Source organism: Tamandua tetradactyla, chromosome 4 (genome assembly GCF_023851605.1).
Source record: "Tamandua tetradactyla isolate mTamTet1 chromosome 4, mTamTet1.pri, whole genome shotgun sequence".
NCBI lineage: Eukaryota > Metazoa > Chordata > Mammalia > Pilosa > Myrmecophagidae > Tamandua > Tamandua tetradactyla.
In genome coordinates, this window is record NC_135330.1 from 177,865,826 (window position 1) to 177,891,093 (window position 25,268).

General features: G+C 35.2%; 1 protein-coding gene across 1 annotated transcript in view; it reads left to right on the forward strand.

Annotated features, from left to right (window-relative positions):
- Positions 1-3,364: 3,364 nt before the first annotated feature.
- The window catches only part of TNFSF13B (TNF superfamily member 13b), a 40,563-nt gene continuing 18,659 nt past the window's right edge, over positions 3,365-25,268 (forward strand). Inside the window, exons 1-3 of the mRNA XM_077155858.1 lie at positions 3,365-3,914; positions 4,019-4,106; positions 24,886-24,942. Of these exons, the coding sequence (XP_077011973.1) occupies positions 3,564-3,914; positions 4,019-4,106; positions 24,886-24,942 (496 nt within the window). The 5' untranslated portion in view covers positions 3,365-3,563. The remainder of the gene's footprint in view (positions 3,915-4,018; positions 4,107-24,885; positions 24,943-25,268) is intronic.

Here is a 25,268-nt window from a genome sequence, read left to right on the forward strand (position 1 = left end):
ACCACTTCTTTCTGTTGTTGTCTAAAGATGGGCAGCTGGAATTGCTGTGCCAGTCTCCACAGAGTCTAGTACCTTTGGTGTCCACTCTTTCTATGCAACCATTCAACAGCCTTGTGCGATGTTGGCTTTAGGCTACAAATTTTTGCTAAACTGTCTGCTTCAATATTGCCAGGTAAAGAATCAGTGTTATCGGCAGAGACATAAAACACAGTACTTTTCCCTTATGGCAAGTACTCCAAATATCTTCCCACATTTCTTTTCCCTATAAGGGATGGCAGACGACAGGCCAGTGCTCTTGCTACCATGTGGCTGTCCTCACTGTCAGGCCCTGATACACTGCCCAATTGTCAGCACAGATAGTTCATGCATCTCCTGGCTTGTGAACAATGACTATTCATACAGCCCTTAATTCAGCCACTGGCTGTTTTTCATAGTCCCAGCTTCCCTCCATATGGTATCCATACTAGGTTGCACAGCTACTCCCTCCAGGCAGCAGACCGCCTTTGTGCTGATCCATTAGATTTAGGAATACTGCCATATCCATCAATGGTGGTCATAGAGACAGCCACTTCAGGAGGATCAGCAGGGAGAGGCAAGTGTTGTTCTTCCACATAAGAAACGAACTAGTCTCAGGATATGCATTTCTGCACTTAAGATGCTTTTGTTGAGAATGCTGTGCTGTAGCAGATAGGCTTTTCATTTCATTAGCGTGCTCAACTGTACACTGCTAGAGTGAAACTTAGTGAGAGTGTTCCGTATCCACCCCTATATGAGGATGGCTCTTCTTTATTTCACAGGACATTTCTGAGTTGATCCTTCAATTTACAGAAGGCATTATAGGCAGCACACAGTTGTTTTCTTAAGGGACAGGACCACAGTTCAGTTCTTTAACTCACTTTGCCTGTTACCTTTGCTATAAGTCCCACCCAAAGCTAATATTAGTAGTAGCCATTTCTGATTCACAAGGCATATCTGTGTCCACTCCACACAAAGTCTGAGCCAGTCTGACGGCTCATCTGACTTTTTCAAAAGTGCTGGGAGGTGTCTCATTCCCAAGGATAGCTTTTCCTAATCAAAACAAATACGGGTTTTAACTTTTGTGCTGAGTGAGGAAGAAAGGTTTCCAATATTCCAATAATCCCAAGGAAGCCACTAGTTGTTTTGGCATATGCAGCATATGAAAACATTGTACCTCATCAATTACTACTAAAGGAATAAATTTTGCCTTTTCCAGTTGTACAATACTCAAGATTTTACAGGCAGCCAAGGCATTGCAGAATACCATGATCAATTGTCCATCTCTAACTGTTAAGATGAAATAACAATAAGGCTTTTATTTTAATTCTGGAAAAGAATTACTGGTTAACATGACATCATCACATTATCAATATAATGAAATAGAGTTACATTTTTCCATTTAGCCAAATCCTTTTGCTAAGAGCTCATGGCAGATGGCCAGGCTATGTGAATAGCCATGTGGGACTACAATGACATTCCTTTGTTCTCCTTCCCAGGTGAAGATGAAAATGGATTGACTGACCTTACTTAAGGGAATACTAAAGAATTAAGTCCTAATTCCTTGTAAGTATGAGGCAAACTTTGGAAACACAGCATACAAAGGTGGAGTCACTCCACCCTTTGCCTCCCAAATTTCTTCTTTTTCCTCCTTTTCATTATCAGATAAACAATCTATGGTATCCCAGTCAGGGGAAGTCAGGATATGCCCCCTTACTCTAGCATGCCAAGATGCTAATATTTCTAACTCTTATCTACAAGACATTCAATGAATTGCATTCAATGCATCATCTCAATCTGCTGATTTCTCCAGTCCATTGCCATGGCCCCCACAGACCTGTGGATTTCTCTGACTTCCCCAAGACAGCCTGCCGTAGCTGGCCACACTGCATATGATGATCAACTGACTGCAACACAGTCAAGCAAGTGAATGACTAAAGAAGCAGTCCACTTTGGGATTAACCCCACAGATCCCCCCTTCCCCAGACTCATACTTTCTATGGCTGGCAGCTCTTTAGTCTCCTGGTTGACTCAACAAATGTTTCAGCTCTGAGTTTAATTAGGAACTTACAGACAGGAGGAAGATCTTCCCCAATGGCAAATGGTGGGGAATTGAGAGTCTGCACTCTGCCCAAAGTCAAGAGAGAAAAAGAGAGAGAGGGGTGCCCAGGAATGGCTTATGAAGTTTAACAGTCTTGCAAGATTTGGTTACAATGGAGTTTCAGCAGATGCTCCTGAGATTATATTAGGGGAGGGGTCAGACATCCTTTGACCTTTAAGGTCTGTTTAGGTCATATGGGTGGCTATGTGACTTGCTGTCAAAATAGAGGTGGAGGCAGAACCTGGGCCCTGGGTCTTTACAGCCTAGCTCAGGGCTTGGCAAGCACTCAGTAATATTTGTTGATTGGTAAATCAATATTTTGTTGCTGGGCTGGTTGCAAAGCAGCCAGAGCCCAGGATGTGGCTAAGAGTCAGTGGTCAAAGACAGGTAGGATTAAAATGGGTGGAATAGTCTGGGCAGCAACAATAAAGAGCTCTTGAAACAGAACTAGCTCTTATTTGAGTCAGGACAGGTTCCATAATCTTCAGTTTTGGCAGTCAAACTAATATGTGTGGCTAGTAGGTAAACTACCTGAGGGTAAGAACACTTGATGTGTTCCATGAGGCGTGGAAATAAGGCCAGCTTCTCCTCAACATGGTAGCAGGATGAGTTGGAATTTGAGGCTTCAGAAGCCAAATCAGGAAAGACAGGAAACAGACTCATCAGGAGGGGTTGATTACCTATCCAATGAGTCTGAACAGGAAAAAAGGTTGTGTACATTTCCTTTAGAAATGCATTCGCCCCCAATAGCCTTCCTCATACCTAATCTAAACTTGTCTCTAAAATTTAGTCACTTTCTTTTTAATACGTTGTTAAAATAATAACACCCAGCTGACTTCCATTCCTCCTTTGAGGATTCCTTTTTAAAATTTCATACTTGATAACTGTTAATAAATCACAGCTGCAACTGAGGACAAGTCAATGCTAAGGCACTTAGCTTATCTGACCTTCACATTAATTATTTTTATTACACCAGCAGGAACATTTTATGTTCTCGTTCCACTTCCCTACAAAGTCATTTGGCCTCAACTAGACACTGTTCTCTAATAATGCCTAAGGGTGAGCTCTTAACCATCTACATTATCTTAAAGCTATCTCTTGCACATGCTAATCAAAATTCAAAGTTTAGTCAGTGGATTTAAGGGGCGAATTTGTATATGATTGTTTTGAGATGCCATTAAAATTCTTACAAAAACTGAAAGTGAAATGAGGAAGACTGATTGAGCAATCCAATAGAAGGGCGAATGCCAGTAAAACCTATTGTACAGAGGGGCAGGGATGCAGAAGGGAAGAAATAAGAAAATTCAGGAGATCTCTCCTGACAGAGAGAGCCAAGCTCTGTGATGTGTTAAATGTAGGACATCAACAAACACAGATAACAGGAAATGATCCATTCCTTGTGGTCACTTATTTTAAAGGCCCTAACCTTCAAAGTTCAAGTAGTGAAATGGTTGACTCCACAGAAAAGGAGCAGTTACGACTTTCTTCTTGCCTTAAGAAAAGAGAAGAAATGAAACTTAAGGAGTTGGTGTCTATTCGCCCCCAGAAGAAAAGCTCCTCTGCCTGGTTCTCCAAAGATGGAAAGCTCCTGTCAGTGACCTTGCTTCTGACGCTGCTGTCCCTCTCCCTCACAGTGGTGTCTTTCTACAGAGTGGCCACCCTGCAAGCAGAGCTGGAGAGCCTCCGGGCGGAACTGCGATATTACCAAGCTGAGCAGCTGCCAGTCTCTCCTAAGGCAGAAGCTGGAGCCCCCACGGCAGCTTTACCGGAAACTCCAGCTTTCACCACGGGACTTGAAGTGAGTTATGGGCAGCTGCAGTTCCAGATACAATCCTTCCTAACCTGCTGCTTCTCCCCCATGCCAGCTGTCTTTTCAATAACTTGGGATTTTTCTGCCAACAGGGGATCCTTGCACCACCAGTTCCTGGAGAAAGTAACTCCAGTCAGAGTAGCAGGAGTAAACGTGGTATTCAGAGTCCAGAAGACACAGGTAAGTTTGGGGGACAAGAGCATTCAGAATTTAGCATTCAGTATCAAAGGATTACAGTGTTCACAGGTTTAGAAAATAGCAGCAACTTTAGGGGAATAGAGGTGAAATAATCTCTTGAAACCTCTTAAATAGAGACTATGAAATTTACCATCAAAATCAGACTTGGCTTTTTAGCAAAACCCTAGCAGTGGCAGTGATAAATTCAATGGGCTCCACAGCATGTTTTGGCCTCCAATGAGTTCACTTCATCTCACTACAGAATTAGACTTTGTCTACATGGGTCATAGAAAGTCATTAAAGACAAGTGTTTCCCAAGGGTGAATTTTGTGAAACCAAATGAAGATCCTAGAGTGGGAGGCTATGCTTTGCACACATATGCAGGCTTGTGAATGCGCATGCACACCCATTGATTTTCAAGTTTTTTTTTTTAGTTATGGCTTTCCAGGAATTCCATACGTTTATAATCTTCTAATAGTTTTTTCATGATTTCTGTTTTTCGTCATGTTCCACTTATTCCACAGAATTTCATAAATTCATAAAATTTTAGAGATGATAGGGATTATCAAAATAATCAATTCTAGTTCCTTCATTTCACAGATGAAGAACAGTATTTGTTTTGTATTTATTAATATTATAATCTAGGATGTTGTCCACAAATCCTTGATACTATCTTCCTTTTATATTGAAAGAGCATTTTTGAGCACCATAATATTTCATATTTTCTCTTCTGAGAAAAGATGTGAGACCTATTCAGTGGTAGGGTAGGTGCTTTTCTATAATCCACACGCACATGTGTATACACACACACAAAGTGCTTGGCCTACAAATCCATTTATTTTTCAACTATATACCTTATTTATGAAAAACCTTCTCCCCTATTTTATAAAACCATAACTTTGTTATCTGATTTTCATATCTTTATGCCAATTATCAGAAACACTTAGACTTAATAATTTTTAAACCAGGAAACAGGCATAATATTACTGCTTTAATATATCAGTTATTTTCATCTGTTTTCTACAATAATTAAAAATAGTGCTGCATATCTATTATTTTATATTTTTGTTTTTTCTTATTATACAATCTGTATTTACCCTATTTCTAAGTAATTCTCATACATGTACATTAATCTGCTATTCTACTATTTTCAACACAATTATTTCCATTTTTTGCTACAATACAGTACAATCTTGCTAAAATTTTACAGTGATCTTTTTTGTTTCTGAGTCATTAACTGCTTTATACAAATTCTGTATAGTGGAATTTCTGAATTAAATAAAATGGAAATCCTTATGACCCTTGTTATATACTGCTATGTTGCTTTCAGAATGAGTATAAATATATTTAACAAGCAAGGTGGTGTGTCTGTTTCTCTATAGTCTTACAAGCATTTTAGCTTTTAAAATCTATTTTGGCTAGATTAGTAACAGTGAAATAGTATCTCAATTTTATTTTAATTTGCTGTTTGTTTGCAAATAAAAATGAACTTCTTTCTCCATATTTTACTTCTAATTTTATCATGTTAATTTTTATCTATAACTTCTACCATTTGTCGTCCTAATTATTTATAATTTGGAATAAACTATATATTAGATGTATTAATTTTATCAAAGTTTTCATAATATTTTGCTGCTTTAAAAATTATACAGAGATTTTATATGTCTATACTTTAATGTAATAATATTTTCCTTTTATTTTTCTAATACATCAAAGCTGAAAGAATATTCTTTCAGGATCTCTTAAGTAGTCTATTCTACTTTCTGCTACTTTGAATTTCTTATAATTTAGTATTTTAGTTTAGATTTTAACTCATTAACCCTTCTGGTGCCTATTGTGATGTATCTTGACATGCTTGTTTTAAGTTCTTCATTTCTTCTTTTTTTTTCCTTCCTAAACTGTTGCTAAATAGCTCAACCAAATTTATTAAATAATTTTTAACTCCTTTTGTGTTAGGAAAGCTTACTGTGTTTTTTTAAGTTCCTCAAAATAGTCAAATCTATTTACAGACTCTCTGTTTTTGTTTCATTGATTTACTCTTCTATTTATTTGCATTAAATGAACTATTTGAAGTAATTTGTGTTATAATGGGCTCCAGTATCTCGTAGTCAGGATTCCTAGGTCTTCTTCAACCTTATCTGATACTATCCTCCTACCTCTAAATATTACATTCTAAAGATGATATAAGGCTTATCATGGCAGATTTAATAAGAAAAAAATAGTAGAGTAAGAAAACAAAACTCCCAGAGTCCCTTTTCCTCCAAATCCTCTACTAATATTTTTGTTTCATTCTAACAAATTTATATATTTTTATGTATTTGTGCATTATGGCATATAACAGTTGTATGCTGATGCAAAATTTTCCCCCAATAATTAGCAATTTGTAAAAAGTTTGGACAATGCCAGAAAGCTTTAACAAAATGAAAAAACAAAACACTCTAACTTCCAGAGCCCAGTTACAACCACTATTGTCATTTTCATGGTTTTCCTTAGGTTTTTTACAAAGCCTTTCTTCTATTGTTAACACACATGTATATACATTTATAATGGTGATTTTTAAATGAAATCAATACAGGAATATTCATACATTCAAAGTATTAATAGGTGTTACCTGTCATTCCTTATCAGTGAAAATGACTTGAATGATACTCTCCTTTGTGGGAGAAAATTTTCTGCTTCTTTAGAAGTAATATACTTCTAAAGTATATTTAGAAGTAAATACACAAGAATTTTGTCTGAAACTCAATGATTTTTTTCCCTGCTTATTAGTGTCTTTTTTGAAATTGGGAAATTTCTAAATGTTTTTCTTTTATTTTTGTATCCATTCAAATCCTTATTTATTCTCAAAGACACAAAAAACTTGGGTGGTTGCTATTACCTTCAAAATGTTCTTTTATGTTCTTATGTGGTCATTTTTCCATATATGTTTTAAGGTCATTGGTTTTTTTTAATGAAAACTATAAATAACTGAAGAAAGAAATGAATTTTTACACTATGTAGTTTATATATTCAGAAATATGTTAAGTAATATCTTTATTAAAATCTAATTTTAAATTTCCCAAAAAATTGTTCAGATTTCTTTTTATAGGTTTCCCTGTTCTTTCATTAAACTCATTTAAAAAGTATTTTGACTTTGGTTGCTATTACGGAGTCTTAGCATTTTCAAGTAGCTTAAAAAATTATTAAAAAATTTATAAAACTTTAAATAAATGATATAATATGTTACCTTATGTGTATTTTAAAGCCATGCCAACTTATTTAATGGCTTTATACTTAACAGAATCATAGTATTGTCCTAGACTTTTTTTTCCCTAAAATTCTCTGGTTTCTATAAATAATGGTATCAGTTTATAATTATGTCAACAATTTACATAGCTAAATAAAGCAGAATGTTACTTTTTCAACCCTGCAAATTCAACCCAAATCTCAATTTTATCTTGGGTAAATTAAATTTGTATTTGAATTCTAGCATGTTAAGACAGAAAACCTTTTCCTGACCTCCTAGCACACAGCAAACACTTCTCTCTTTTATTGCACCTATTACATACCACTAAGGAAGGCGACCTCTTCATCTGTAGATGTCCAGTCTGTACAATTAATTACATAGTAGAGAATTCCTGTGGTCTGGGTCCTAATTCTTTTTCTGTTATTTCTCTCCTGAAACAGGCATTCACTAAGCATTCTACAAATGTTTATTGATCAGTTTCAGACTCAATTTGAAGCAAAATAGAATGATTTGTGGGATGATCTAACATCATTTTTATTTTGGATTTTCCCTTATTTCTTCGTTTTCCAGTTTTGATCAGAGGCTATCCTATGAAATATTTTAAGGTGACATTTAAAACAACTAATTAAAAGTGTGACAAAATAAAGTATCAGTGGCTGAGAGTCGAGAGGTTGTCCTGGAGGTTGTTCTTACGCATTATATAGATATCTCCTTTTTAGTGTATGGTGTATTAGAGTGGCTAGAGGGAAGTACCTGAAGCTGTAGAGCTGTGTTCCAGTAGCCATGTTTCTTGAAGATGATTGTATAATAATATAGGTTTTGCAGTGTGACTGTGTGATTGTGAAAACCTTGTGTCTGATGCTCCTTTTAGCTATAGTATGGATAGATGACTAAAAAATATGGATAAGAAATAAACAAATAATAGGAGGAACAAAGGTTAAAATAAATTGAGTAGCTTGAAATACTAGTGATCAATGAGAGGGAGGGGTAAGGGGTATGGCATGTATGAGTGTTTTCTTTTCTCTTATTTCTTTTGCTGGAGAGATGCAAATGCTCAAGAAAATGATCATGGTAATGAATATACAACTATGTGATAATATTGTGAGCACTTGATTGTAACCATTTCAAGAACGTTTGTACGTGTGTTTGTTGTTTACAATAAAAGAATTTTTTTTAAAAAAAAGGTGAGCTGGACCATCAGGTAGGGGGTGCAGGGAGATGGAAGAGTTTGGGGGAGAAATGAGTCACTTGTAGGGTACCTTCCTTCTGGCTCCCTTTGTTCGACAGGTAGAGGCATAATTTGGACACCTGAAATGTCATATAGAAAATCCCATATACAGAAACTTCTTTACCTACAATTCCATGGATTTCTGGTTTTATTTAAAGTTTTAAATTTTAATTGAAGTGCTATTCCTATTTTGAAAAGTGCACATGGCTTAAATCTATGGTTCACTGCGTATTTACAAACTGAACAGTAAATGAAGGGACACATGATGGTCAACCCTTCAAGTCTTACCAAGGGTAAGCGCTGCTTTTATTTAATTTTAAATTTAGCACTTTGGCTCCAGTTCACTTTTTCTGAATAATTTTGTGGTTCAAATTAAAATGCTAGGACACTTGATGTATTTCATAACTTCATTCTGATAATAGTATTACAAACAGAAATGTGGGGAAAACCAGGATCAAAGAACTGCCAAACAGTCCATATTAGATAAAAATTCACTTTTAACTCCTAAGTGTCTTTAAAGATATTCCCAAGTTATTTTTAATAACTTAGGTAATATGCCTTTTAAAGACAGTTTTACATATAAAAATTCCTTTACAAATAAACTTATGATGTATTTTCGAACACTCACTTAAATATTATTCTATTCATTTTATGAACCTAAAGATAGGCATCATTAGTATATCAATAAAGTTAATTCTTTCAAATGGATTTCTATTGAGCTAAAATATTTTATCAATAAAATCATGTGATCTTTTGTAGCTTCCCCTTGCTACTCAATAGGGAAATTTTAAGCTTTTAGAATCCATGTTTTATAGTTTATAGAAAGACAAAACTTACCTTATATTAATATGAATAATTTTAGTATTCATGTCTCAACTTCTATAGCAAAATAAGGGTGAAAACATCAACAATTCAAAGAAATATAAAAGCAGAAGTGAAAAAAATTGCTCATATTTTATCTTCCAAATAATTATTGTAAGATTTTGACCAATCTCATTTATTTTTCTCCATTTTAAAATACTTTTTTTAAAAATTTTGGTATTAGTTTAGAACCACAGAAATGCTGCAAAGATAATACAGAGATCCCATTATCCCTCATACAGATACCTTTGTCACAACTCAGAAACCACCATTAAGACATTACTTTCAATGAAATTCCAGATTTTATTCGTATTTCCACTGAAGTCCTTTTCATGTTCCAGATCCATCCAGGATCTCACATGCATTTAACATTTCCTTTTTAATCAGAATTTTGAATACAGGGCACATAAACTAACTCCTGATATTGTAACTCACGTATTTTCCAGCGATAAACCTTCTAAATGTTTAACAATGAAAGCATCAATACTATTTTTGAGTCTTTGTTGAAATTTATAGACCAAATCCTTGACAAGGAAAGCTGGGATGTCTGAGAAGACTGTGCCATTGAAATTTCTGGCTCAGGTGTAACTCACAAGGTTTTGACTGTTGAAAGGATATAATGCAGAACTCAGCCATCCAATCTGTAACAAAATTAGACTAACCTGAGCCTCTTACCCAGTAAGGGTGTGTTCCTTCCTGGAATAGAACCAGCTGGCTGATGTCATGGTAATCTTTCACCAGATTCTTCCCTAAGTGTTATTTTTCTTTTCCCTTACATCAATACTGAGACTTTTTCAGTGTTGCAAGAGCTGGCGTCTGTTCAATTTCAAATAAAGTACTTAAAATTGAAGTTAGTGACTTGGCAACCAAATATTTGAACCCTGTTCTTGTGAAGCTTGAAGTTTTGGGAAACTGAAGAGCCAGGAAACAAGTCAATCAGTGTAGCCAAAAATGATATTGTCTCTATTCAGTGTAGTCAACTAGTATTTAATGAGCATCTTCTAGGTTCCAGGGACTGTTCTAGTTGTTTGATATTCATCAGAAACAAAATAGATAAAAGTTTCCTGTCCATTTGTAGATTACATTATATCAAGGCAGAGAGACACAGAAAATAAATATAGGCATAATTAATAAGTAAAATATAACACTAGAAAATGGCAAATCTCTTGGAAAAAAAAGAAAAGTTAGGGCAGGGTTAAATGAATCATGAGTGTGAAGGGTGAAGAAGGGAAAAGGAATAAGTGTAAATTTGAAATAGGTGGCCAGGTTATCTTTTCTATCTTCTCCTTGAAAACTCATCAATTTTTATACTTTCTATTTTTTTTGAAATTTGTAGGCATGGGTAGGTATTTTTAAAATAAATTCATATGTTGTTCTCATTGCTAATTGCCTATGAATGGAGAAGATTGACATTAACATTTATTTATTCTGTTTATGGATCGGCACCTACTTAAAAGAACCTCACTGGGCAGTTCAGTTTTCTTGTGGTGGGATTTTCCTTTAAAGAGCATTTCCATTTCTGAAGTATTAGAGAAGAAACAGGGTTCCATCAAAGTAGACTTAACCGCCACTGTTTGTGCAAAGATCTGTGCTAGGCACTGCAGCATATCCAGAGAAGGGAGCAAGAAACTAACAGTTACTGGATACATTTTACACAAACGCTCTGTACCAGGTCCTGTGGTTTGATGAAATCATTTACCCTTTCAACAGCCCTATGAGTTCTATGCTATTGCATTCATTTTAGACAAGGAAGCTAAAGCCCAGATATAGTCAATTCTTACTCTTTTTTTTTCAAAAAAATGTATTTATTAAACATAACAGCATATAAACACCAACATTCTCACCATATGATCATTCCATTTTTTTATTAATTAAAAAAATTAACAAAACAATTAGAAATCATTCCATTCTACATGTACAATCAGTAATTCTTAATAACATCACATAGTTGCATATTCATCATTTCTTAGTACATCTGCATCGATTTAGAAAAAGAAATAAAAAGACAACAGAATAAGAATTAAAACAATAATAGAAAGAAAAAAAAAAACAAAAAACCTATACCTCACATGCAGCTTCATTCAGTGTTTTAACATAATTGCATTACAATTGGGTAGTATTGTGCTGTCCATTTCTGAGTTTTTATATCCAGTTTTTATATCCATTGTACAGTCTGTATCCCTTCAGCTCCAATTACCCCTTCTCTTTTTTTTTTAATTAACGGAAAAAAAGAACTTAACCCAACATTTAGAAATCATACCATTCTACATATGCAATCAGTAATTCTTAACATCCTCACATAGATGCATGATCATCATTTCTTAGTACATTTGCATCGGTTTAGAAGAACTAGCAACATAACCGAAAAAGATATAGAATGTTAATATAGAGAAAAAAATAAAAGTAATAATAGTAAAATCAAAACAAAACAAAACAAAAACCTATAGCTCAGATGCAGCTTCATTCAGTGTTTTAACATGATTACTTTACAATTAGGTACTATTGTGCTGTCCATTTTTGAGTTTTTGTATCTAGTCCTGTTACACCATCTGTATCCCTTCAAGTCCAATTGCCGATTATCTTACCCTGTTTCTACCTCCTGCTGGACTCTGTTACCAATGACATATTCCAAATTTATTCTCGAATGTCTGTTCACATCAGTGGGACCATACAGTATTTGTCCTTTAGTTTTTGGCTAGACTCACTCAGCATAATGTTCTCTAGGTCCATCCATGTTATTACATGCTTCATAAGTTGATCCTGTCTTACAGCTGCATAATATTCCATCGTATGTATATACGACAGTTTGTTTAGCCACTCTTCTGTTGATGGACATTTTGGCTGTTTCCATCTCTTTGCAATTGTAAATAACGCTGCTATAAACATTGGTGTGCAAATGTCCGTTTGTGTCTTTGCCCTTAAGTCCTTTGAGTAGATACCCAGCAATGGTATTGCTGGCTCGTATGGCAATTCTATATTCAGCTTTTTGAGGAACCGCCAAACTGCCTTCCACAGTGGTTGCACCATTTGACATTCCCACCAACGGTGGATAAGTGTGCCTCTTTCACCGCATCCTCTCCAGCACTTGTCATTTTCTGTTTTGTTGATAATGGCCATTCTGGTGTGTGTGAGATGATATCTCATTGTGGTTTTGATTTGCATTTCTCTAATGGCCAGGGACATTGACCATCTCTTCATGTGCCTTTTGGCCATTTGTATTTCCTCTTCTGATAGGTGTCTGTTCAAGTCTCTTTCCCATTTTATAATTGGGTTGGCTGTCTTTTTGTTGTTGAGTTGAACAATCTCTTTATAAATTCTGGATACTAGACCTTTATCTGATATGTCGTTTCCAAATATTGTCTCCCATTGTATAGGCTGTCTTTCTACTTTCTTGATGAAGTTCTTTGATGCACAAAAGTGTTTAATTTTGAGGAGCTCCCATTTATTTATTTCCTTCTTCAGTGTTCTTGCTTTAGGTTTAAGGTCCATAAAACCACCTCCAGTTGTAAGATTCATAAGATATCTCCCAACATTTTCCTCTAACTGTTTTATGGTCTTAGACCTAATGTTTAGATCTTTGATCCATTTTGAGTTAACTTTTGTATAGGGTGTGAGACATGGGTCTTCTTTCATTCTTTTGCATATGGATATCCAGATATCTAGGCACCATTTATTGAAGAGACTGTTCTGTCCCAGGTGAGTTGGCTTGACTGCCTTATCAAAGATCAAATGTCCATAGATGAGAGGGTCTATATCTGAGCACTCTATTCGATTCCATTGGTCGATATATCTATCTTTATGCCAATACCATGCTGTTTTGACCACTGTGGCTTCATAATATGCCTTAAAGTCAGGCAGCACGAGACCTCCAGCTTCGTTTTTTTTCCTCAAGATGTTTTTAGCAATTCGGGGCACCCTGCCCTTCCAGATAAATTTGCTTATTGGTTTTTCTATTTCTGAAAAATAAGTTGTTGGGATTTTGATTGGTATTGCATTGAATCTGTAAATCAATTTAGGTTGGATTGACATCTTAACTATATTTAGTCTTCCAATCCATGAACACGGTATGCCCTTCCATCTATTTAGGTCTTCTGTGATTTCTTTTAGCAGTTTTTTGTAGTTTTCTTTATGTAGTTTTTTTTTGTCTCTTTAGTTAAATTTATTCCTAGGTATTTTATTCTTTTAGTTGCAATTGTAAATGGGATTCATTTCTTGATTTCCCCCTCAGCTTGTTCATTACTAGTGTATAGAAATGCTACAGATTTTTGAATGTTGATCTTGTAGCCTGCTACTTTGCTGTACTCATTTATTAGCTCTAGTAGTTTTGTTGTGGATTTTTCCGGGTTTTCGACGTATAGTATCATATTGTCTGCAAACAGTGATAGTTTTACTTCTTCCTTTCCAATTTTGATGCCTTGTATTTCTTTTTCTTGTCTAATTGCTCTGGCTAGAACCTCCAACATGATGTTGAATAATAGTGGTGATAGTGGACATCCTTGTCTTGTTCCTGATCTTAGGGGGAAAGTTTTCAATTTTTCCCCATTGAGGATGATATTAGCTGTGGGTTTTTCATATATTCCCTCTATCATTTTAAGGAAGTTCCCTTGTATTCCTATCTTTTGAAGTGTTTTCAACAGGAAAGGATGTTGAATCTTGTCAAATGCCTTCTCTGCATTAATTGAGATGATCATGTGATTTTTCTGCTTTGATTTGTTGATATGGTGTATTACATTAATTGATTTTCTTATGTTGAACCATCCTTGCATACCTGGGATGAATCCTACTTGGTCATGATGTATAATTCTTTTAATGTGTTGTTGGATACGATTTGCTAGAATTTTATTGAGGATTTTTGCATGTATATTCATTAGAGAGATTGGTCTGTAGTTTTCTTTTTTTGTAATATCTTTGCCTGATTTTGGTATGAGGGTGATGTTGGCTTCATAGAATGAATTAGGTAGCTTTCCCTCCACTTCAATTTTTTTGAAGAGTTTGAGGAGAGTTGGTACTAATTCTTTCTGGAATGTTTGGTAGAATTCACATGTGAAGCCATCTGGTCCTGGACTTTTCTTTTTAGGAAGCTTTTGAATGACTAATTCAATTTCTTTACTTGTGATTGGTTTGTTGAGGTCATCTATTTCTTCTTGAGTCAAAGTTGGTTGTTCATGTCTTTCCAGGAACCCGTCCATTTCATCTAAATTGTTGTATTTATTAGCGTAAAGTTGTTCATAGTATCCTGTTATTACCTCCTTTATTTCTGTGAGGTCAGTGGTTATGTCTCCTCTTCCATTTCTGATCTTATTTATTTGCATCCTCTCTCTTCTTCTTTTTGTCAGTCTTGCTAAGGGCCCATTAATCTTATTGATTTTCTCATAGAACCAACTTCTGGCCTTATTGATTTTCTCTATTGTTTTCATGTTTTCAATTTCATTTATTTCTGCTCTAATCTTTGTTATTTCTTTCCTTTTGCTTGCTTTGGGATTAGTTTGCTGTTCTTTCTCCAGTTCTTCCAACTGAACAGTTAATTCCTGCATTTTTGCCTTTTCTTCTTTTCTGATATAGGCATTTAGGGCAATACATTTCCCTCTTAGCACTGCCTTTGCTGCATCCCATAAGTTTTGATATGTTGTGTTTTCGTTTTCATTCGCCTCGAGGTATTTACTAATTTCTCTTGCAATTTCTTCTTTGACCCACTCGTTGTTTGAGAGTGTGTTGTTGAGCCTCCATGTATATGTGAATTTTCTGGCACTCCGCCTATTGTTGATTTCCAACTTCATTCCTTTATGATCCGAGAAAGTGTTGTGTATGATTTCAATCTTTTTAAATTTGTTAAGACTTGCTTTGTGACCCAGCATATGGTCTATCTTTGAGAATGATCCATGAGCACTTGAGAAAAAGGTGTATCCTGCTGTTGTGGGATGTAATGTCCTATAAATGTCTGTTAAGTCTAGCTCATTTATAGTAATATTCAGATTCTCTATTTCTTTATTGATCCTCTGTCTAGATGTTCTGTCCATTGATGAGAGTGGGGAATTGAAGTCTCCAACTATTATGGTATTTGTGTCTATTTCCCTTTTCAGTGTTTGCAGTGTATTCCTCACGTATTTTTGGGCATTCTGGTTCGGTGCATAAATATTTATGATTGTTATGTCTTCTTGTTTATTTGTTCCTTTTATTAGTATATAGTGTCCTTCTTTGTCTCTTTTAACTGTTTTACATTTGAAGTCTAACTTGTTGGATATTAGTATAGCCACTCCTGCTATTTTCTGGTTGTTATTTGCATGAAATATCTTTTCCCAACCTTTCACTTTCAACCTATGTTTATCTTTGGGTCTAAGATGTGTTTCCTGTAGACAGCATATAGAAGGATCCTGTTTTTTAATCCATTCTGCCATTCTATGTCTTTTGATTGGGCAATTCAGTCCATTAACATTTAGTGCTATTACTGTTTGGATAATATTTTCCTCTACCATTTTGCCTTTTGTATTATATATATCATATCTGACTTTCCTTCTTTCTACACTCTTCTCCATACCTCTCTCTTCTGTCTTTTCATTTCTGACTCTAGTGCTCCCTTTAGTATTTCTTGCAGAGCTGGTCTCTTGGTCACAAATTCTCTCAGTGACTTTTTGTCTGAGAATGTTTTAATTTCTCCCTCATTTTTGAAGGACAATTTTGCTGGATATAGGAGTCTTGGTTGGCAGTTTTTCTCTTTTAGTAATTTAAATATATCATCCCACTGTCTTCTAGCCTCCATGGTTTCTGCTGAGAAATCAACACATAGTCTATTGGGTTTCCCTTGTATGTGATGGATTGTTTTTCTCTTGCTGCTTTCAAGATCTTCTCTTTCTCTTTAACCTCTGACATTCTAATTAGTAAGTGTCTTGGAGAACGCTATTTGGGTCTAATCTCTTTAGGGTGCGCTGCACTTCTTGGATCTGTAATTTTAGGTCTTTCATAAGAGTTGGGAAATTTTCAGTGATAATTTCTTCCATTAGTTTTTCTCCTCCTTTTCCCTTCTCTTCTCCTTCTGGGACACCCACAACACGTATATTTGTGCACTTCATATTGTCCTTGAGTTCCCTGATACCCTGTTCGAATTTTTCCATTCTTTTCCCGATAGTTTCTGTTTGTTTTTGGAATTCAGATGTTCCATTCTCCAAATCACTAATTCTATCTTCTGTCTCTTTGAATCTATCATTGTAGGTATCCATTGTTTTTTCCATCTTTTCTACTTTGTCCTTCACTTTCATAAGTTCTGTGATTTGTTTTTTCAGTTTTTCTATTTCTTCTTTATGTTCAGCCCATGTCTTCTTCATGTCCTCCCTCAATTTATCAATTTCATTTTTGAAGAGGTTTTCCATTTCTGTTCATATATTCAGCATTAGTTGTCTCAGCTCCTGTATCTCATTTGAACTATTGGTTTGTTCCTTTGACTGGGCCATATTTTCAATTTTTTGAGCGTGATCCGTTATCTTCTGCTGGCGTCTGCGCATTTAGACAGATTTCCCTGGGTGTTGTTGGATCCAAAAGTTTGGAAGATTTTTCTGTGAAATCTCTGGGTTCTGTTTTTCTTATCCTGCCCAGTAGGTGGCGCTCGTGGCACACGTTTGTCTGCAGGTCCCACCAGTAAAAGGTTCTGTGCGTCCTTAACTTTCAAAAACTCTCGCCGTCCAGGAGTTTTGCTAGCCGAAGCGGCTTGGAAGAGTGCCAGCCAGCCCAGGGTCTGAACGTGGGGAGGGTCGCTAGCCGTCGCAGCCCGGGAAAGCGTCCTTCCGAATTTCCTAGTCGGCCCGAGGCACCAAGCGTGGCAGGAGGGCGCCAGCCGCAGCGGACCGCCTGGGAGAGTGCACTGTTCCCGGGGAGTCAGGGGTTTGGAAGGGGCCCCCCCCGTCACCATTCTCCGGGGCCTGGGGATTTCCGATCCAATTCTCTCAGTTGGTCTGGGGGGTTGCGCGTGATGTGGGTGCCAGCCGCTGTGGTTTGAGGAGACCGCCTGTCCAATTCTCCCAGTCGGCCCGGGAAAGGGGAAGGGAGTGACTCCGGCCACTTGCCGCCCCGCCCGGTGAAGCCCGCGCCCCTCTGCGATCTCACCAGAGCAGGTTCTCTCAGCCAGCCAGCCGTTCCAGGATGGGGTACGCTGTCTTTTTTATCTCTGTCGTGACTTTGGGATCTGTTCTGTATCGTTTCTACTGCCCTAGTAGCTGTTCTGGAGGAGAAAGTAAGATCTGCGCGTCTTATAAGCCGCCATCTTCTCCGGAAGTCCCAATTCTTACTCTTAATAAGCTAACATCTACTTGATGAAATTAAACAAGATTATACATTCAAAGAGCTAAATATAAGAGCAAGAAGTATCAAATTCCTAGAAGAAAACGTAAGGAGGCATCCTCATGATCTTTTGTTAGGCAATGTCCTTTTTTAGACTATATACCAAAGCACAAACAACAAAAGAAAAAAGTAGATAAATGGACCTCATCGAAATTAAAAAGTTTTATGCCTCAAAGGATTTTATTATGAAAGTAAGATAGCCCACACAATGGGAGAAAATTTTTGGAAGCCATACATGCGTTAAAGGTTTAATATCTAGAATATATAAAGACATCCTTCAACTTAACAAAAAAACAGCCAACCCAATTTAAAAATAAGCAAAAGACTTGAATAGACATTTCTCCAATGAAGATATACAACTGTCCAGGAAGCACACAGGAAAGATGCTCAACATTATTAACTTCCAGGGAAATGCAAATCAAAATCATAATGAAGTAACATTTTACACCCATTAGAATAGCTGCTATTAAGAAAAACAAACAAACAAACAGAAAATAGCAAGTGTTGGAGAGGATGTGGGGAGATAGGAACATTTATTTATTGCTGGTGGGGATATAAAGTACTGCAACTTGTGGAAGATAGTTTGGCAGTTCCTTAGAGTGCTTACTACAGAATTATCATATGACCTGGCAACCCCATTACTAGGTATATATGTAAGATAATTGAGAGCAGAGACTTAAGCAGATATTTGCAAACCAATAGTATTATTCACAATTGCCAAGAGATAGAAGCAGCCCAAGTGTCCATAGACAGATGAATGGGTAAATAAAATGTGGCATATACATACAATGGAATATTTTTCAGACATAAGAAGTAATGAAGTCCTGATATATGTGACAACATGGATGAACCTTGAAGACATCATGATGAATGAAATAAGCTAGACACAAAGGACAAATATTGCATGATCTCACTGATTTGAAACAATTAGAATAAGTATATTCATATATTCAGAATCTAGAATATAGGTTACCATGGGAGGGTAAGGATAGGGAGTGGGAAGTTAAGGCTTAAAATATACAGGAATCCTATTTGGAATGGTGGAAATGTTTAGTTAATGGATGGTGGTTTTGGTAGCACAACACTGATGACAGCTAATAGCTCTGAAATATTTATCTGAATATGAGTAAAAGGGGGAAATGTTAGACTGTATATATAGTAACAGAATAAATGTTTTTAAAGAATCCCATGGAACTACACTACACAAACAAGGAACCCTAAATTATACCATGGACGTTAATTAATAATACAATTATAACTATGTGCTATCATCAATTTTAACAAATGTTCCACAATGATGCAATGTGTTGGTGGTGGGGTGGTGTATTTGAATCCTGTATTTTATGTACGATTGTTCTGTAAACCCACAACTTTTCTAGTAAAAATATATATTTAAAATATTTTTTTAAATGAAGGGGAGAAAAAACTCAGAGAAGATTATACATTTGATGCTCAGAATTACTTTAGATATTTTTATTGCTTAACTTTCAAGTTTATCCTTTATTTAAGGCCCAGTAGAAGATAACGATTAATTGTTATGATTCCCAGCCAGGCTTTGCATATACAGACCTCGTTCTCAGTCCTGGCTCTTATCCCCGGATCTTGTTCCAAAATCTGTGTAGCTTGTTTATCAAGTTACTTACCTTTTTCAAGTCTCATCATTTTCATCTGTAATTAGGAATAACGCTACCTACTTTCACTCTGGCTACACTGCAACATAGAAGAGCCACTTACTGATAAGAGTAATCACAGAGGGTGGGCCACAGTGGCTCAGCAGGTAAGAGTGCTTGCCTGCCATACCTGAGGACCAGGTTTGATTCCCGGTGCCTGCCCATGTTAGAAAAAAAAAAAAAAAAGAGTAATCACAGCAAAGCTGTTGACGATTATATTGTCAAAACCTGGGCAATTACATGTGATAACGCGCATTTTCTTCATCTGTATTTTCTACAAAACAATGAATTTGATGAATTTTGTATGTTATTTTCTACATTAAAATGGAAATATATCCTTTATGATAAAGATATATTTTCCCTGCCATCTTACATAGCTGTGCCCTTGACACCCTACACAGTTGTTAAACAACAAATAAGAGAATATGTAGGAAAATGGCATCTATCATAGCCTTGTTTGTCAAAAAGTAAAAACTGCTGCTGCATTTCATTTGCGATGTACTATATATTGCATAGGATTCTGTCAACTTCCCTATTACATAGACACTATTACTACTTGCCAGTTGAGGAAACTGAGGTATAGACAGTTAAGTGCCATGGTCCAATATAACAAGGTGGTTAGAGCCAACATCTCAAGCTCGATCCTAATAGACCCACTTTTTCTCCTTTTTTCACCCCAACAGCTCGGTAAATCAGCTAATCCCCTGAAGGTTACAAGGTGATCGTATTACATGAGGCATCACATCTGTATACAGTATCCCAAGTCCAGAAGGGTGAGGAAGAGGGTGTCCCCTCCTCTCTGACCCGTTATAATCTACCCAGTCAGATAACTAATACCCGGACTATTTCCTCCTTTAGTATCCCTTTCGGAAAATAGAAAAAGTGGTATACTTAAGTTTCATAAAATATTGTAGATGAATTTTTTTTACACACAAGGAGAATTATTAGATTTAAGGATTCTTATGGGTCAGAATCTATAAATCACATGTCTGGACATATGCAAAGAAAGCCAAGCTAGAGTTACTAGGAAAATCACAAATTAAGTTGTAAAGTCTGTATTACTTTTACGTATCATTGAAACAAAAGTTGAAGTATCTAATTTATATTACTTTAAATGTTAAAGAATAGTTATACATATGTCCAAACTCCATGGATTTTATGTAAAAGAGATGTGAGAATCAAGGTCCTTGCAAAGTACAGAATTAATAATTTATTGACATTTGAGGGGTTAAATTGTATTAGATTACTCATTCTGAAATCAAGTGTTGGACAAGTAAAACACTATAAATGATTGACCATCCTTTATAGTATAATAAACTGAATAAAAAATTTTTAGAAAGATTATACAAAAATTTTAATAGGAAAATAAATTGCATTTTTACTTTTATAAGTAAAATAAAAACTTTTGTGTTTTACAAAGCACACACAGCAACACTATGAAATATCGTGATTACACTTGTACAGATAAAAGTATTTCAAAATTGAGTGTCAGTCTCATGGTTAAACACCTAATTGGTGAGAGAGCTGAAATTTGATAAGTTATCCATTAACTATAAATTCTGTTTGTTTTTTCCAGTTACGCAAGCTGTGTGGCTTAATTTTCAAGAAAGACATCAGATTTGAAAAAAATCTTATCCTGGAGAGATCTGGGGCATTATTGCTGTTATCAAATAAAGAGCCATCAAGTTATAGACTCCTGTAATGTTAGTAATGGAGATCATAGACTCAAAGATTATCTAAACCATGGGCCAGGCAGTGAGCTGGGTTTTGAAGAATGAGTGGATTTGGGTAGGAGGACAGTGAGCCCCAGGTTACATAAACAGCAATGAAGCAGAAAGCAGAAAAAGAATGGATGAAATGGCCTTATTTTAGTAGACAAAAGAGGGAAATCACATGCAAACACCTTTACATTAACCTCTTGTACTTCTAAATTCAAAAATTTTTGCAAGGCTCTCTGGTTGAGTATTCTTCAAGTTTGGAGACTTTCCTCTCTACCTCTTCCTCCTCCATATGATTAGGCTGTTGGAGATAGAGGCGAGCAAGATCACAAATCATTGCTCTTTGATAGCATCTAATAGTAGCTATGAAGTCTCACTTTAGCGCAGCTTTTCCATTCTATCTGTTGCTCTAGAACTTCCCTTGGAAATGGGAGAATAAGAAAAATTGGGGAAATAGTACCCAACCAACCATTGACTTAAAATAATATTACAAAATGTTAGAGTGATATCAATTATAATGAATATTTAAAAACTTATTAAGGATTGTTATGAAAAAAATGTTTTCCAAATAGCCATAAGCTCAAAGCTTTATTGTTAAAGGAGCTAAATATCATAGAATTGTTTTATTTTATGAAACCCCTTTTCCTGAAAGCATTAATTTAATTTGATTTAACATGAGTCACACATTAGGATGTAAGGATTAGGTTTTTATGAATCATTTGGATAAGTTGAATGCTGATATTATTTCTATTTTCTTTCCTAAATTGTTATATATTAATGTGATGTAAGCACTGCAGATTCATAAATGATGATCCTTACTATCAATTGACTCATAGTTTAGGGAGAGAGACAGCTACGTAAACTACCACTATGTATAGTGAAATATATTTCAATAGATGTACATACAAAGTGTAATGAGATCAAATATCTAGCTCGAAGAATTGGCTAAAAAGTTACTTGATTTGATCCCTGAAGGATGAGTGGAGTCTCACCAGATGTGAAGATGAAGAGTATTTAGGGAGAGGGAATGGTGTATGCAAAGTTTACAGCACATGAAAGAGTCATTTAAATATAATTGAGCGGAGTTGGGGGCTGCAGTGGGCAGAGCCCACAAGGAAGTGAAGATTGGCTGGGGCCAGGGCATGAAAGGAGACCTTTGTGCAAGGGAGACCCCCATGAAACAATTATAAACATTAGAACAACAAGAACCGGTTTGGGCTTTAAGATGATCATTTTGGAGAAAATGCAAATGATGGACTAGGAACTTGAGAAAAGAGAAGAGACACAACCCAGTAGGCAAATGTAATTGTTAAGAACAGTGAGGGTAAAGATCTGAACTTCAGCCATCACCCACGCCTCTCCACACTATTGTCTCTCTCTCTCCTTTTCTGCCATAGACTCCTTTACCCATACTTGCCATGCCTTCCCAACACAGGCCTTTGTAATAGGAATATACTGTTCTTTTTTCTGGAATGTTCCTCTCTCCTGTCTTCCTTCTGATTTTGGTTTGCATCACCTTTCTAGGATGCTTTCCTGACTGGGACACTGTGTCTTTCCCCCGGTCACAATTTTAATTCTGTTGTGTGATATTTGATTAATGACTGTTTCATGCACTGTAATATAAGCTCTGTGGGAGTAAAGACTGCATCTGCTGCTGTTGGCTGTATCTAATATAATGCCTGATATTGAGTGCTCAGTAAATTTGTTGAAAGAAATGAATGAGAGATGTCATATAAATGGAATAAAATTTAAAAATTCAAAATATTAGAATTTAAATATGAGTTGGATTTCAATATTGAGGAGGAAGGAATCAGGCATGATTGTGAAGTTTTTAGTTTGAGCAACTAGAAGATAATTTTGCATCCACTAAGAGAAAATACATGAGGAGAACATGAGTGTATTTATTTGAGGAAGGTAAAGAATTAGATATGGGACATGTTGAACTTGTGGTATCAGTACAGCATTAAGATAGAAATGTCCATAATGAAGTTAAAGATGCAATAGCAAATTGTGCAATTTATTGATTTCTTTCTACAGACATTTAGGAGTATTTTTATTTTTGACTTTACCTATACTTGATCCCAGCCAGGTTTGCACATAGTGTCATGAAGCTAAAGTTCTTCACTGGCAAGTTACTGATCTCCAGTGCCTTCTGAATATATATATATATATTTTTTTTCAATAGATAACATTTTAGCATTTTTAAGAAATAGAAATATTCAAAATAATGTAATGAAGTTGTGGCAAACAGTCATTCCCTGTAAAGATGATGACATATAAAATTATCAATTTTAACTTAAAATATTTGATCAACAGTGATGAAACTTAATGAAACTACATTAAGATAATGTTTTTGTCACTCTTTGTGCCTATGAGACTCAGCAAAATGTTATGATTTTATATCTTCTATATTGCTTTCAGTGTAGAACATAATTAAATTATGGTTGGATAGATGACATTGTCCAACTAAACCTCAAGATTCTTTCTCTAGACACACAAAAAGTATGTAGATGATGTGCATTTCCAATAACATCTTTATTTTTACCTGCTGTATTCATTTCTATTGTATTTTATCTTCCACTTCTCTCAAAATATCATTTACTTGTCTCTTCTCTTATTCCACATTTCAAATACTGGGCATTTTTTTCAATTAAATACTGAAACAGGAGTTATCCCCCATGCCAATTTCTTCAAATGTGTGCACTGAGAACCATGTTTTTAAAGTATTATTTCAACTCTAAAGAAAATACTTGTTAGTCAATAAACAGTCTTAAACTCATTTTCTTTAATTTAAAACATGCAAGCTTAGGTTTATATTTAATAGTTTTTGTAGATGTGAACTGTTTATTTATTTTTTCTATAGATATAATAGCAGGTGAACTTATTTTGTTTTTACCAGAGGCAGTTCTCATTATTTAACATGATGATTATTTACTCAATCTAATATTCTCTGGAATAGTCTGCACATAATGTATGGTATGAATCGATGTTCCTCCAGAGCTTTACTAGTTATGCAGTTTCACTGAAATCTGACATTTTATGTTTAAAAGATACTCTCTTTCCCATTCTCTCTCTGGCTCAAAATACTTTGTCAGAAAAGTCTGACTTAGGCTCCAGAGTGAAACGGTCTTGGTTTAAATTCTGACTTTGTCACTTTCAAGCTGTGAGGCCATGAACAAATATTTATACTTTTTAAGCCTTAGCTTTTTAATTTTTAGGATTTTTGTGAGGACAAAATGATGGGATATATACTAGGCCTTAGTACATTGTCTGGATTTACATCTGATCAATAAATGTTAACATTAATTTTATTTTCAATAAGTGTTAGTAGTAGTCTTTTCAGTAGTGAATCATTATTTAATGTTATTTTTTAAACAAAAGATTGTTTAAGAATGATCTGATAGTTTCACTGTTTCAGATATTTGATACATGAAAAATGACTAAACTTGCGTTCATATACACATAATATTTTAAAGATAATTAATTTAAACTGTAAAGATGATGTACTTACTGTACATCAACATCATGGAGAGTTTTCTAAGGCACCATACATTTCTAGTGCATGTTATATTAAAATAGGGGAACACATTTTATAAAGCAACTTTAAGAACACAATCATGCAAAGAATGTAAAAATAATATTTGATACAGTGTTTCTGGAAGAATGGGTTTTTAGCTTTGTGTTCTCAGGTATCTTACTTCACTTATTATTTCTACTCAGGTAACTAAAATGAAATATTTTTGTTTTTTAGTCACTCAAGACTGCTTGCAACTGATTGCAGACAGTGATACTCCCACTATACGAAAAGGTAATAAAATGGCCTCAATGCTTTTTCCACTTATAATTTAGTTCAAAGAATTTGTTTAAAATCTGAAGACTGTATTTGAACTACATCTCAAATCCACTGTCTCAAAAGTTATTATAATAAATTATAACATGAAATTAAATGTATTCAAAACTATTAGAAATAAATATTTAGGCTAATGTAATGTTCTAATAAACAGAATTACATTAGAGACACTATATAATATTAAGAAAATTTCAAATAATTAGAATATGATAAAACAGTCAACACTATACCCAATTTAAATTTTAATTGCTTATAAATTATTCTAGCTTCTAAAATAACTCAAA